General features: G+C 39.2%; 1 protein-coding gene across 3 annotated transcripts in view; it reads left to right on the forward strand.

Annotated features, from left to right (window-relative positions):
- Positions 1-14,068, forward strand: part of ADCYAP1R1 (ADCYAP receptor type I) — a gene marked incomplete at both ends in the record, with an annotated part of 109,650 nt that overhangs the window by 69,230 nt on the left and 26,352 nt on the right. For all 3 annotated transcript variants that reach the window (XM_082306346.1, XM_082306345.1, XM_082306347.1), the window contains 7 exons: positions 70-111; positions 1,898-2,001; positions 2,552-2,649; positions 3,116-3,248; positions 5,448-5,601; positions 9,075-9,135; positions 13,701-13,770. In XM_082306346.1, the coding sequence (XP_082162472.1) occupies positions 70-111; positions 1,898-2,001; positions 2,552-2,649; positions 3,116-3,248; positions 5,448-5,601; positions 9,075-9,135; positions 13,701-13,770 (662 nt within the window). The remainder of the gene's footprint in view (positions 1-69; positions 112-1,897; positions 2,002-2,551; positions 2,650-3,115; positions 3,249-5,447; positions 5,602-9,074; positions 9,136-13,700; positions 13,771-14,068) is intronic.

The following is a 14,068-nucleotide window of genomic DNA, read 5'->3' on the forward strand; positions in this document are numbered from 1 at the left end:
AGAGACCAGCTTGGGTCCTAATAGAAAACACAATCAAAACAATTTCATACCAAATTTTCACTTTTATAGGTGATTATGACCTGCTGGAAAGCACAGCCCAGTCTCCTCTAGGTAAAAAACAGAACCATGGAATGTTTCTCTCTTTATTTTAACTCTGTTAAAAAGGAAGCTCCAAGCTTTTTCTCCTGACATTTAGGTATTATTTTCTAATCAGTTCTAATTATGGTGACACATTTTCTGGTGCATTACTTTTAGCAGTATTATGAAAATTTATTCCTCTGCTATTGAGCCTTGCAATCTAGCAAGTATGTTGTTATAAATTATATCTACCTGCTTAACAGTAATTACTAAATGGTGTTAAGGAAAGTCAACACCATGATTCACTGGTTATTTTCCATAGAAAACTGGGGATGAATGTGCAAGAGTAATTTACCAAAATTTGCCAAGTAATGCAGTGTTCTTAAATGAATGCTGTGATTAAATAGATATATTCTGCTGCATGGATGGCAAACAGGTTCTCTAAAAATAAGGTCACTGCTGGTGTTATGAGTGACACGAATAAACTGGTCTAAGAATGCGAAGCAGCACAACCTTAATAAAAAAAACAGAAAACCTTGGAAATTTCCATTAATTTTGGTCAAGGTACAGCTCAAACTCCAAAAACTGTAACAATTCAATAAATGGAAACTCTTCTATTGTGCTGGAGAGGAATAAGTGCAGCCAGCAGCCCAGTTCTAATTTTTCAACAGGGTCACTGAGCTCTGGCAAGAGTAATGGTGCTTAAAAAGAGCACCACGGGGGCCATCCCACCTTAAGCAGCCTCAGCAACAAAGTGGGTGTCAAGAGTCACTTTCCTCTTCTACCCGCAGCTCTTGTTTCCCAATAAAGTTTTAAGCCTTTTGATTGTGTCAGTGAAAGCCATTCAGGAGCTAGTCCTTGAGATTAACCAAACAATTAGAGTAAAAAGAGAGAAAAAGACAAAGAGGTTTTCTCTGAGCCAATTTTGAGCCTCCTTGCAAACGCTTGCTTTAGAGTAAGGTTATAAACTGGGATTGGAACAAATAATAGGCAGAGGAACGTGAGAAGCTCTGAAACAGGTTTGAAATTGTCAACTGAAGCCACACTGGGCATCTGGAGGTGTAAATGAACATATTGCTATGAAGACAGAGACAGGGAAGAGATTCCCACTCCATCTTTCCTTTGTTTTCCTACAGATGCTTCTCACAAAGTCACTCTCAGATCAGAGCCTAGGAAATCTAGAGCCTTGAAGATAAATGAGTGGGATACATGTTATCTGACCGTAGGAGGACAATCCATCTGACTCACCATAGACATACAATGGCTATTTTACATATCCTACAGTATCCTGCCTGCCTTTCAGCAGCTGCTCCAAAAAATCATATTAGCCTTGTGTTTTCTTGCCAGTCCCATGCAGATGCCTCAGATATAGATCATCTTAAATAGCACAAACTGCCTACCTATACTTAAGCACTGGATCTTTAGCCATCTGAAGTGTAAATATCTACATCAAAGCTGTATTCTTTAGATGCCTTTCAGAGTCAATGGAGAGAAATGGATATTTAGCTGACCCCTGGTTTAGGTACCCTCTTGGAATGAGATCTTTGGTGGCTTGGAGGCACTCACTACACTGGTTAAATCTTTTTTGCTCTCTGGTGACCAGCTATAATAGTAGGCAGCCATAGGTGCCTATTGTAGAATTGGGTAATTAAAGATGTCATTAAACTTTCAAGATGGCATTAAAGTCACTATGGATAGCCAGATAAATAATACCCCCAGAGGTACTGTGGGGTTTTCTTTGGTCACGTACCAAGGGGAGGGAGGGTATGTCCTGGGGTTTGCTTCAGCAATGTCACATTCCCAACTGTACTTGACATAGGGGACATCAGCAGAAATTGCACTGAAGATGGCTGGTCTGAACCTTTTCCTCATTATTATGAGGCCTGCGGCTTTGATGAAAATGAAACAGAGTCTGATAACCAGGTGAGAATTAATCTTATAATTAAAAACACATGAAGGGGGGAGCAGCAGGCTGCTTTTTGTCCAGCCTCTGGTCATGTTCTGATTTGATTGTGATTGGAATGAAACAATCAGATATTTATGGGCATAAAAATGTGAGAAGCAAGTTTTAAATCCTTCCTAGCCCTGTACTGAATATTTCCAGAATGAGTGTTTATTATTGATACATCTTGTAACTTCTAGAAGCATGCGTTAGCCCCCAGGTCTTCCCCTGTTGACTAAAGAATCCCTTAGCCAACTACTTTTTTTCTACCGATACATGCACAGTGGTCAAAGAAATATAAACAGCCTTTGCTAGCTCACTGCCAAATAAGCTTCACACTAGGCAGACCCACGGGTACACCAGACAGAGCAATGCTCTGATATACAGTGAGATCTCAGGGGAACCAAGAGGACAAAACCACCAGGCTGTTCAAGAAACAAATCCTGCCTACCTTTCTCCCTACGCATTGACAGGGTAAAGAAGAAGTGACTGTAGATGAACTGTTTAACCGTGTGTTGTTTGCCTCCCAAGGATTACTACTATCTATCTGTGAAGGCTCTGTACACGGTGGGATACAGCACTTCTCTTGTTTCCCTCACCACCGCCATGGTTATCCTGTGTCGTTTCAGGTGAGTCAGGGCACGAGCAGTGAGCTGTTCAGTCACTGGAGGACAGAGGCTGGAGTTCATTGGCCCAAAACAATGTTTAAGCTTTTATCTCACCAGATGTAGAATAAAAGGGAGGCAACTCTTTAAGAGAGTTGTTCCCCCAGCTTGGACACACTCCAGTAGTCACATTTCAGAAGAATGTAGATGCAACTGCAGAAGCTGAGGGCCTATTTTATGTAGCTGCATTGGACTGGGTCTATTTTATGCTACCCTGCATGTTTTTACAGGAAAATCCCCAAATCCTCCTCTTGGTCAGCTTTATGGTCAGTATTATCCACACTCCTGACTTTCAGGTGTTGCTGTTCTTATCACCAAGGTGCTAGGAACTTTGGCCACGTGTGCAGATAGACCTAGTACGCTATTTCCACAAAAGAAAAGTCTTTTTTTCTTTTTCTTCTTTTCTTCTCCCTTGCTCTTTCCTCTCTAGGAAACTTCACTGCACTCGAAATTTTATCCATATGAACCTCTTTGTTTCATTCATCCTACGTGCAATATCTGTATTCATTAAAGATGGGGTTCTTTATGCTGAACAGGATGGCAACCACTGTTTTATCTCAACGGTAAGTAAAACAAAAACCAACGCCTTTTCCTTTATTTTTTCAGCATGAGATAACAAAAAATAGCGAGGCAGGCAGAAGTCTGTTGGGTATCATAGGCTAAGAAGCTATGGGGAGAGAAGGTAATTGGTGGTAAACTTCCCTTCAGGTTCACAACGAAACTGCGGATGGTACTGTCTCAGTGTCCAGTGGTCTGTCTTTTAGGACAAGCCTACAAGTTTTGGTTTCTGACTCTAGTCAGGTTGTTCTTCTCTTTCACAGATCAGCATAGCGATAGGTGGGATGAGAGCAGACACAAGCAACTTCCTTCATTTGAAGGTCTGTTTTTTCTCCAGAGCCTTATTTGTTCTGGATGTCAGGCAGAGTCAAGTGTAGAGAGGGTGACAACTCAGACAGAGAAAATACCCGTGATGGTCAAACTCTCAAAAAATCATTAGTATTAGCCATGTGTTTGTCTCTAAAATCTGTGGTTTTATGGAAAGCAGTCTATTTCACAGATGCACTTATAATATATGCACTATATAATACATGTAAATCCCAATTTCTTTCACATTTAAGGCTATTGGATTTGATAAATCAGCTCACTGCATGTAATTATGATGGAATTACAGTGAGTTCCCAAACTGAGATCTCCATTATCCGTCCAGTTATGAGCTAAATTCACCGTGAGTCACTTCCATAAGGAAAGTGCAGATGTGTAGTTTCTTAGTCAGCCTTTTCTTTGTCATTGAAACTAGTTTTTGCTTTTAATTTTTCTCCACGAGAAAGATGAAGCCACGTTAGATCTGTAGGTTTTTTCACACCACTCTTCTAATAGTGGCATCTGCCTCTCTGTTTAGAAACACTTGAAGCATAAAACACATTAAAATCAGCCATCTAATAACCAGATCTTCAGCCTTGGTAGAACTTCCATGAAGAAACTCAAGATTTCATGGTTTAAACATGTTGGTTGTAGATTTCTCCCACAGGATGAGACAGGGGAAGTGGGAACCAGTCAAAATTGTCAGCCTCCCATTGCCCCAGGCAGGAGCTTCCAGTTTATACACTTATTCTACTCTGATTTGTTGAAAAGTCATACTTTTGTAGGACTAATGATGTCTCCCTGGGATGCATGTCTGGAAAGACAAGTGTGTCCTACTCTCACAGAGTCAGGGTAGAGCTCAGTTTCCAGGTAAGGCTTTTGTCATAGAATCATAGCAACATGTAGGTCAGAAAAGACCCATAAGATCATCAAGTCCAACCATCAGCCTAACACTGCCAAATCCACCACTAAACCATGTCCCTAAGCACCACATCTACCCAGCTTTTAAATACCTCCAGGGATGGGGACTCAACCACTTCCCTGGATACCTGTTCCAATGCTTGACAACCCTTTCAGTGAAGAAATCTTTCCTAATATCCAATCTAAATCTCCCCTGGAGCAACTTGAGGCCATTTCCTCTTGTCCCATCACTCGTTACTTGAGAGAAGAGACCAGCCCCCACCTCACTACAGCCTCCTTTCAGGCAGTTGTAGAGGGTGCTAAGGTCTCCCCTGAGCCTCCTTTTCTCCAGACTAAACAACCCCAGATCCTTCTTTTTTTTTTTTTTTTTTCTTTTTTCTTTTGTCTGCTGCTTTTTACCACAGTAAATGAATGAAAGATTCGACCATTTTTTTTCTGTAAATCACTCTGCTTTCTTTACACTTACGCTTACTTTCATTTTCTGTCCCTGAGTGACAACACCCGCAAATGGCAAGGAAGTACAATTCTCAACTGCACACAGGAGGGTGCATCCTTTCTGCTCCCACTCTCGGGGCTTTCCACAATCGTCCTGCCATTTCACATCCTTCCTTAGGTTTCTCAATACACAACTGGATTCCTTTTTTCTCTGCACTTAATCCTTGGAAGGGGGCTTAAATCTAGCAATTAGCGTCCATTGATGATGTGAACTCCCACTAATGCAAGACGTTCTCAAGCTGTCTGCAGACGCTCGTCGACCACCTCCCACTGGTAAAATTGGCTACATGCCCTTTCAAGCTTTGCTCTCTAAGTGGCACCTCACATTCTTCTCATGCTTTTAAAACTTTATTATTAAAAGTGTATAATACCAGTCCCAGCTGTGTTCCTTTCCACTAAGAGATTTGGAGAGGTTGAAAGCACTTAGTCTATCTGTTAGGCGGAAACAACATGGAAATAACTTTGTTTTTCTTGATTCTCTGCAGGTGGAATGCAAAGCAGTGATGGTGTTTTTTCACTACTGTGTCATGTCCAACTACTTCTGGCTTTTCATTGAGGGATTGTACCTTTTCACTTTATTGGTAGAAACCTTTTTCCCAGAGAGGAGATATTTCTACTGGTACACTATTATTGGCTGGGGTACGTAACATTTCTTGTCTAAAATGTGTCTCAGTGTGCAAGACGACTCCATGAACCATCTAATATTTCCACATACAGTTTCAAAGTATGGTTTTAGTCTTTGTCTAGAAGTACCACTGCACACCAAACCATGTTGTGGTTTTTTGTCTGAATAGAGTGGAACTGAAATCTGTAGCACACTGCATCTCTTGCAGAGATGCAGTCCACAACTGAGAATTGCCTTCTACAAGATATGATCTTAATGCCAAGTTCTTCAGCTTAATCAAATCTGCAATGCTAAGTCTAGTCCATTTTCTAAGACTTCATTTGTGCCTTTCTTCCAGATAATCGCTAAATTGAAAATGTATCCAAAGTGTATCCACATATGCTCATCCTACCTGGATGGGAAATGGAAACTTGCAATGGGAAGAAACAAGATTTGTTTCAGAAAGGCTAGTTGTACAAAGATAACCAGTGTAATTATTTTTCATTCTGACCTTCTGGAGATAAATTAATTCCTGCAACATATTAATTCCTGCAACATGTTAATTCAAACAGTTCTTTGCTAATGGTTTTGTGCAGAAGTCAGATGGTGAATGCAGAAGAACACATTCATTTTAAATGTACCCTAAGAAGGTTAAGCTCAATTTTTATACTTAAACAAACATACTTCTGAAATAATCTGGAAATAATCCTGTATATTTATGTGTAAAGTCTACATACAAACCACATGCCTTAAACCATTCTCCTTTGAAAAAAACATCCTCATGTAACCTGAACCTTCAAGTAATCCACAGCTTGTTTTGTTTTTTCCCTCCTGAGGCAACTGTATATACACAAAAATTCTCATCTTCTGGCAAAGACTCCCTACAATAGGAGCAAAGGTATAGAAAAGAAAGAACAAGTGATCAGAAATAAGCTATGGCATACAAAGGCTATTGGAAAAGCATGGCTGTTGGAAAAGGCTATCGGAAAAGGAACTATTGGAAAAGGATGTTCAAAGTTCCCCTTGTACTATCCACAGATGCGTAATCACATTATAGCTGAGATATAAGGCTGTTTTCAAAGAGAACTTCAGGGTTATGTACATGAAAATGTGACAATTATAAAAGAAAACAATGTGTGAATCTTTGCAATCTGAACATAAATCAGAAGTTGGGTTCCTTTAATTAAGTTTGCACGAAGTTCATATCTGTAGGTTTGTCCAAATGTGAGAATATTGCAACACAGCATATTAACTGTTTTTTTTTTTTTTTTTTAAAGTCAGTCTCTGTAATGAAAGAACTACCCAGATGGATTCATTCTGTAAAGCAACCTCAAAATATTTGGTCTTGAGTTGAATACCATAGATAATATCTAGCTGTTTAGTTTATAGATAGCACTTCATAATCAAAGCAGTATCAATAATTTCCGTTAATGACACTAAGGGAACCTCTAAATGTGGACGGTTTTGGTTTTGTTTTGTTTTTTAAACACAATATTTTCTTAGCTCCTGCATATGTCAACTTGAATAGCAGTTCCCCTGCCCTGGTAGGAGCAATTGGGACTTTGCAAGAACAGAAGCACTTCCAGACTCTGGATGCAAGTCCTGTAGCGCAAAAGCAGCCCCTCAGCTCAGAGCTGATGGGGAGGGAGTTGCATTGAAGCAGCAATAAGCAAGAGCTCAGCATTTTGCAGCATCTGGATGTTTATCTGCTTCTTAAAATGTGCTGAGCACATCAGTGTCCTCATTTGATTAATGAGAACTACATATGGCTGTGTCGATCCAGACAACTTTTTCCTCTTAAATATGCAATATGCTGATAAGTTCTCCAGCTAGACCGTTGTCTTCCTGAGGTCTCTGCTAACACCTGCTCCTTACGCAGGGCAGAAATACAGTCAGCAAGAATAGCTCTCTTCTCAGCCTTTGAGGCTTGTCTGTTTTGTAATGTTACTCAGAAGTTGAAAAGGAGGTGATGAAGATATATATATCTCTTTTGATGCAAAGAAAAGTAATGTGAGTATATGTACATTCAATATAGCAGATGGTTCAAAACTCCAAGCTGATCTGAAACATGCTTTTTGAACTATATTTTTATGACACATTTAGTCTAATTCTGCCTTCCTGCCCGTATTTCAGACTTGGAACTCTATTCATACCATCAAAATTTGTATAGTGCAAATGAGTGCAAACTAGATAGCACGTCAGACCTATGACGGATATGTAAAGATTATTTTTATTATTGTGCATCTGTTAAGTGCACAAAGATCTCAATGTTTTCTAGGTATTCTCATGTGAGAAAAGCAGCCTTCAGTTTAAATTAAATATGCATGATTTCTTCTCCCTAAAGCCTGTCATTTTATTTCTTTTTATCATTTTTCTTTCAACTATTTCTGTGTGTGCTTTTTTAAAGGAGGAGGGCTTCATCAGTCATCTAGGTCTAACAGGGATATTTTTATTTTTGATAGCAGGAATATGAGATTTGACAGAGACTCACTTAAGTGGATTCAGTCGAATGACTAATTAATGCGACATCAACACAGCCTTGCAAAATGTATGAAACATAATTGTTCCTGTCAACTTATGACAGTCTTGTTCACCGCTGCAAGCTGGGGTTATCAAGGTCCTTGTTTCGTTTGCTTTTTAGCACTTCATTTTTCCAGTGGTGCCTGAATAGATGTAGGCAGTTTCCTACTCAAAGATTTTATTTGCCATAAAATGTAGATCGAACTTTCCCCGAGTTTTCTTGCAAGACTGTATTATTTTATAAAAATATTCCCACTGAAAACCCGCACTTTTAATGTTTTCAGAAAAGAAAATAAATCTAGGTTTCTCAGTGGATTCTTACAGTTTTCATTTAATTTGTATTTTACACACATTTTTAAGAGTAAAGAAATGTCTGCAATAGAAATGAAATTCTCTTTTGGGCAGTTGGTTTGGGTTTTTTTTCATGAAAAAAAATGAAACATTCCTGTGAGTAATGAAATACTATCCTCTACTGATTTCTTTTGTTTGAATAAGTAAAACAAAATCAGTTATTTACACAATAACAGAGAAAATACAATATATGTAAATCATATATACATATACAACAAAACCACATAAGAATACAAAGAATACAATAATGTCATTACAGCTCAACATATGCCACTCTCCAATTATTGCATAATTACAGTATCTCTAGACACAGAAGCTGATGTCATTGCTTTTATTTTGTACAGACTGTTTCAATGTTCATGCAACAAGATGCAGTACAACTTTGAGCAATAATGACCTGAAACAACATCATTCTTTCCTATTATCAGTTTTGCTTCTGCAGTCCCACCAAGACTTACCCATCTTCTGACTGAGATAGATGTTTCTAGAGCTCTGAATTAATGTAATGAATTGCATTTTTTTGTGCATGAGTGCCATTAGGAAATAAAACCTTAGTGGAGAGGTTGCAAAAAGTGCTCATTACTGAGTACTAAATGTGCATAGACTGCTAACGATATCACCATCTTATCTTCCGCAGGTACCCCAACAATTTGTGTCACTGTCTGGGCAGTGCTGAGGCTTCACTTTGATGATACTGGGTAGGTATTGCTGCATGAGAAATCATTTCACGTGCATTCAGCACGATGGCAAGCATGAAAAAGAAATACAGTGATCAGAGGACATTAATTTCTCCTTCCACTTCTGACATTGATTTGTGTATGCAAGTAGTTTAGGTCCAGTGTTCAACCTGGAGTGCTTTCCTGTTCTGCTGCATAAGTAGCCATAGTTCGATGTTTATGTCCCTATTGCCATGGTGAATTCATGAAAGAAGATGTAGGCATCTACCTTATAAACCTGCAGCTGCCCCAGTGGCCTTCCATTCCCTGCTCAGTTAAATTAGTGGAGTCCAGGATATGGTTTGTCTTATCTTAAAAGAGCTGTCAGGTGAATCACATCCGTGATTGCTTTCTCGTCTCCAACTGATTATGAAGGAAGACAAACATGATGAGCTCATCTGTAGAAATTATTGCTGATATGTCCGATGTGATGAGTGAAATCTGCACAAGTAGTTGCTGAGCTTTGATTTACAAAGGCAATTAAGAGTTTAGCTTCTCCTTGGAGAGTTTTTTCCCCAAATCTAGTGGGGGATATGAGTAGAGGTGAGACAAAAATCCACATCCTATCTTCTGTGTCAAAAAAAAAAAAAAGAGGAAATGGAATAATTTCTCAAATAATTCAAGAGGGTAGATTCAACTCAAGTGGTCTCTTTCTGTAGGGAAAAAAAACCTGTGAAGTTCCTATATCCTTTTCTAAAGGATCAGAAGGAAAGGTTGCTCCCAGAGATGGCCCTGAACATCTTGGTGGTCAGTAGACTGACAGGTCTGGTAGAGCAGTAGACATAGCTGATAGGAATCGACATGAATGTACACCTTGAAAATACAAACTTAGCTATGTTTTTTCGTGACAGCTATGTTTGAAATTGGCGACGTTAGGAAAAATGTTGGGAATGAGAGAGACTGAAGTTGGACTAAATGATCATTGTGGGTCCCTTCCAGCTGAAATAGTCTTATTCTATTCTAGTCTAGTCTAGTCAAAAATTTGGAAAATTCAGCAGTGGTTCCTCTGAAAACTTTAATCTGAGTGAAAGTCATCATTATGTACCCAAGTCCCATTTCTGAGAGACTTAGGCTTATGTTTTAATTTCACCTTATACTAGAGATACCTGGATCCAAAATTTGCACAAGACTCACTGTTTTGTCAGGTTTTCTTCATCCTTTCCTTTCATGCTCTTTTTGCAAACCACATGAAGCCCTTCCTCCGCTGGGGATGCCAGTGATTTGACCCAATGTTCTATTTTGACATTAAGACAAATTAAATCATTTCTTTCCATGCAAAACAAGCCAGAAACCCCTGTTGTGTCATTATCATGATTAAAACACTGGTCCTAAATGCATTAATTTCTCTTAGGAGTCCAAATAGTCCTTGCATTTTGCGGGTAGGAGGAATGTCTCACAGAAGGAAAAAGAAGAAAAAAAACAACAAAAAAGACCTTTCCTTTCTTTTAGTTAGAGAAGCTATTTAGCATGCAACACATTTAGACAGATTCTAGCCGAGCGTCTCAGTGGTTACTTTTTAAAAATCAGCAAGCATTGTTCTGGGGGTGGGGGAGAAGCCAGTATGAGCCTGAAAACATTGCAGAAATTACTGAACTGGGAAACCACAGTCACAAAGGCATGGACCAAAATACAGACTCTGAGTCTGAGTCTCCTCCCGCTTGCTCCTTATAAAACTGGCAGAGCTCCCTTGACTTCAGCTCCTGATTCACATCACTGTGACAAGTTTGTGGAGACAGATAAATGCAACTGTCTGTTTATCCAGAGCTGTGCTACTGAATTAAATGGAGTTATTCCAGATGTACACCAGAGATGTAACAGAGATCAGTCTCTGGCCTTTTCAAATGGAAATCACATCCCTCCCCCCATCCCACTGGCTCCCTTCCCTTCATCCATCCTGAAAAAGAGTCCTCTGTGTCTGACCTCCACTGTTGCAATGCAGTTGAAAGAAATTAGGGAGCCTGTTTATGTGGTACAGCTTGTTGGCTGATATTACAGACTGTTCTGTTGTGCATTGCTTTTTTTTCCTTCTGGTCATGTTCATCTGAGGAGAAGATGGTGTTTCTTCCACCACATCCGTCCTATAGATGTCACAGGGACTGGACCAAAAAAGGCCTTGAAAAAACCTTTGTGTGAGCTTGATCTGATTCATTGTTGACATCTATAAGGTAGATATTGGCAACTGAACTTGCTGGGGACACATCCTGTAAAAGGAGAGGAATAGGTCTAAGAAGAATAAGCATTTGTAGGGGATGATGTATTACCCCAGGGTACATATTTAAAATACATCAGTGTGGAAAAAAAAACCCAACAACCTCCAAGTGTCTATTTGTCCCAGCCAGAGTCTGGGATAATTAGCTGGGCCGTAGATGTCCTCAGTATAGATGACTGGAACTAGAGCAGGTAGATTCCGTCCCCTGTAATTTCTCATTTCTACACAGACAAATTGCCATACATCAATGCCTGTTTGTACAGCCAGATTAATATTAGAATTTGACCAGATTCTTCCAACATTGGTCAGCTCACTAAAACTTTCAAGGTAGATTTAATGTGCATATTAGAGAGGCTGAGCTCTGCAAATAGTGGGTAATTTTCAGAAGAGGGCACCTAATATATAAATGCATATAAAGAATTAAAAAGATAATTGGTGATTTTAGGTGCTTTTGTTTTGTGGCATACAATTGTTGATAATGGAAAAAACCCTGATTTCCAAACTGTGGATGAGAAGGAGTTCCCTCTGAACATTTGTCCCCTTTCAAATATTTTAAATTGGGCATCCAAAGTGAGGTAACTCAGAAATGTTACTTTGCATTTGAAAATCTCAGCCATCAGTCCCATAGATTTGGGCGGATTTTAAGTTTCTAGGCTTTGTTGGCAGAAGCAAAAATATGGGATTTTGTGCAAATTTGACATCTCAGCTCTAAATTTTCTCTCTTCTCACCAGCTCTACCACGCACATCTGTATTGTTGGTTTTATGGGAATCCAGCAAAATATTGTTCAACTGAAATATAATAAATACTGTTCAACTGAAAATATAAGTTCAACTGAAATTTCTAAACCAGACATCACTTAGCTGCTTGGGATTTCTCTCATATGCACTTTGATGAAGGAATTTTAGCTCTGACTCCTCACACACATGTATATAGTTTTGTTTAAAGTAAAGATTTTCACTTTTCTCCAGATGCTACCAGACTACAATTTAAATGACACAGAAGTTGCATTAAGCTCTCATAAGATCAGTAGTGTTTTATTCCTGTATGCTCGTTCAAACTGCTTCTTGGTATCTGACAAATGCACCATGACAACCACTGCTGGGACTTTTGGCTGCTGTCCCAGTGGGAGGGAAACCCTCCTTCTCAGAACTGCAGGTACAAATGTACAAAGTACATTCTTCTGTGATTTTATGTTTTCCAGAGGGAAGCATGAGGGGAAGAAAGTGGAGGCAAATAAAAGACATTTTTTAACTGACAATCAAATTCTTAATGACTTAAAACAGTGTAGCGGGGGTGGTGTGACAGGAGAAATAAGATTTTTTTTCATTCTTATTGTTTTTCTAGCTTTAAAAATATATGTTAAAGTTAAAAAACCCATATGTATATGGGTCTTTTGTATTTAGCTTTCTCTACAAATGAATGTCCAAATGCATCCATATGGAATAACTTCTTGGAAGATTTTCAATGCTGAGGTAGAAATGTCATTTTATTTATGATTGCTCACTCCCAACAGCTTAAAAAAGGAGCTGTCCCTAACTGTTTTCCAGTACTTGAACCTTCTTAGATAAATCCTTGCTCCTTGGTAGGACTTGCAACACAATGACTGGAAAATCATTCCTATACATGAATACAACCAGGCCATGAATACATCCTCCTATACTAGATATGTGTAAGAATCCTTATGTCAGGGTCAGGAACCAACATTCGTATCTGTTTAACCAGGAAAAGTAACTGAGACATCAAACTTTGGAATAACCATCTCTTACCCTTCAGGGTATCCCTGTCTTTTTTTCCCTTCTACAGAGATGTTAGTTTCAAGGGACAATTTTACAGTTGTACTGTCTGTAGACAGAGAAACATGCATAGAGGGATTTTCCAAAATGGCTAAACTGTTTAGTAAGAGGTACCATTGAAATTGCCACAAAAATACTTCTTTTACATTCAGGTAAGTTGGATATGACACAAGATGTATGGGAATCCTGTGCCATTTGGGGTGGCAGCTGAAGACCAAGTGGGACAACCTAGGGCATCTAAAAGACTAGATGTCGGTGACTACCTCTTACCAAACCATTTAGTAAGAGGTACTATTGAAATTGCCACAAAAATGCTTATTTTATTTTCAAATAAGATGGGTAAAGGCTATAAAAGAAAGGTACAACAGGGACAGACTAATGAACTAGTACCTTTGAACACAAATGAAATAATTTATCTACAAGACAATTCTCCCATTCTCTTGCCCTTTAAAAATTGTTGTAAGTTTATTAACTTCCTTGTTATATCTTTATCTTTCTCTTTCCTTCTCTTTCCCCACCCCATTCTTTCATTAACGACTGCAGCTGCTGGGACATGAATGACAACACTGCCTTGTGGTGGGTGATCAAGGGTCCTGTGGTTGGATCAATCATGGTAAGTAGCACTTGGAGGAGGCACTTCCTTCCCTTGTTATAAAGAAGGTTTAGTACAAGTTAAATGATGGTGCACTGCCTGCAAGCACATGTAGACAAGGAGTTATTCAGCTGCTTAAACATGGATGCCAAACGCCATAAGACCCTAGAGCATATGAAGAATTTGCTTGGGGCTGGCAGATATGACACAGGATGTATGGGAATCCTGTGCCATTTGGGGTGGGAGCTGAAGGCCAAGTGGGACAACCCAGGGCATCTAAAAGAAGACTAGATGCCAGTGACTAGGAAACTGGACTGTG

This window comes from Platalea leucorodia, assembly GCF_965183815.1.
Source record: "Platalea leucorodia genome assembly, chromosome: 1".
Classification (NCBI taxonomy): Eukaryota; Metazoa; Chordata; class Aves; order Pelecaniformes; family Threskiornithidae; genus Platalea; species Platalea leucorodia.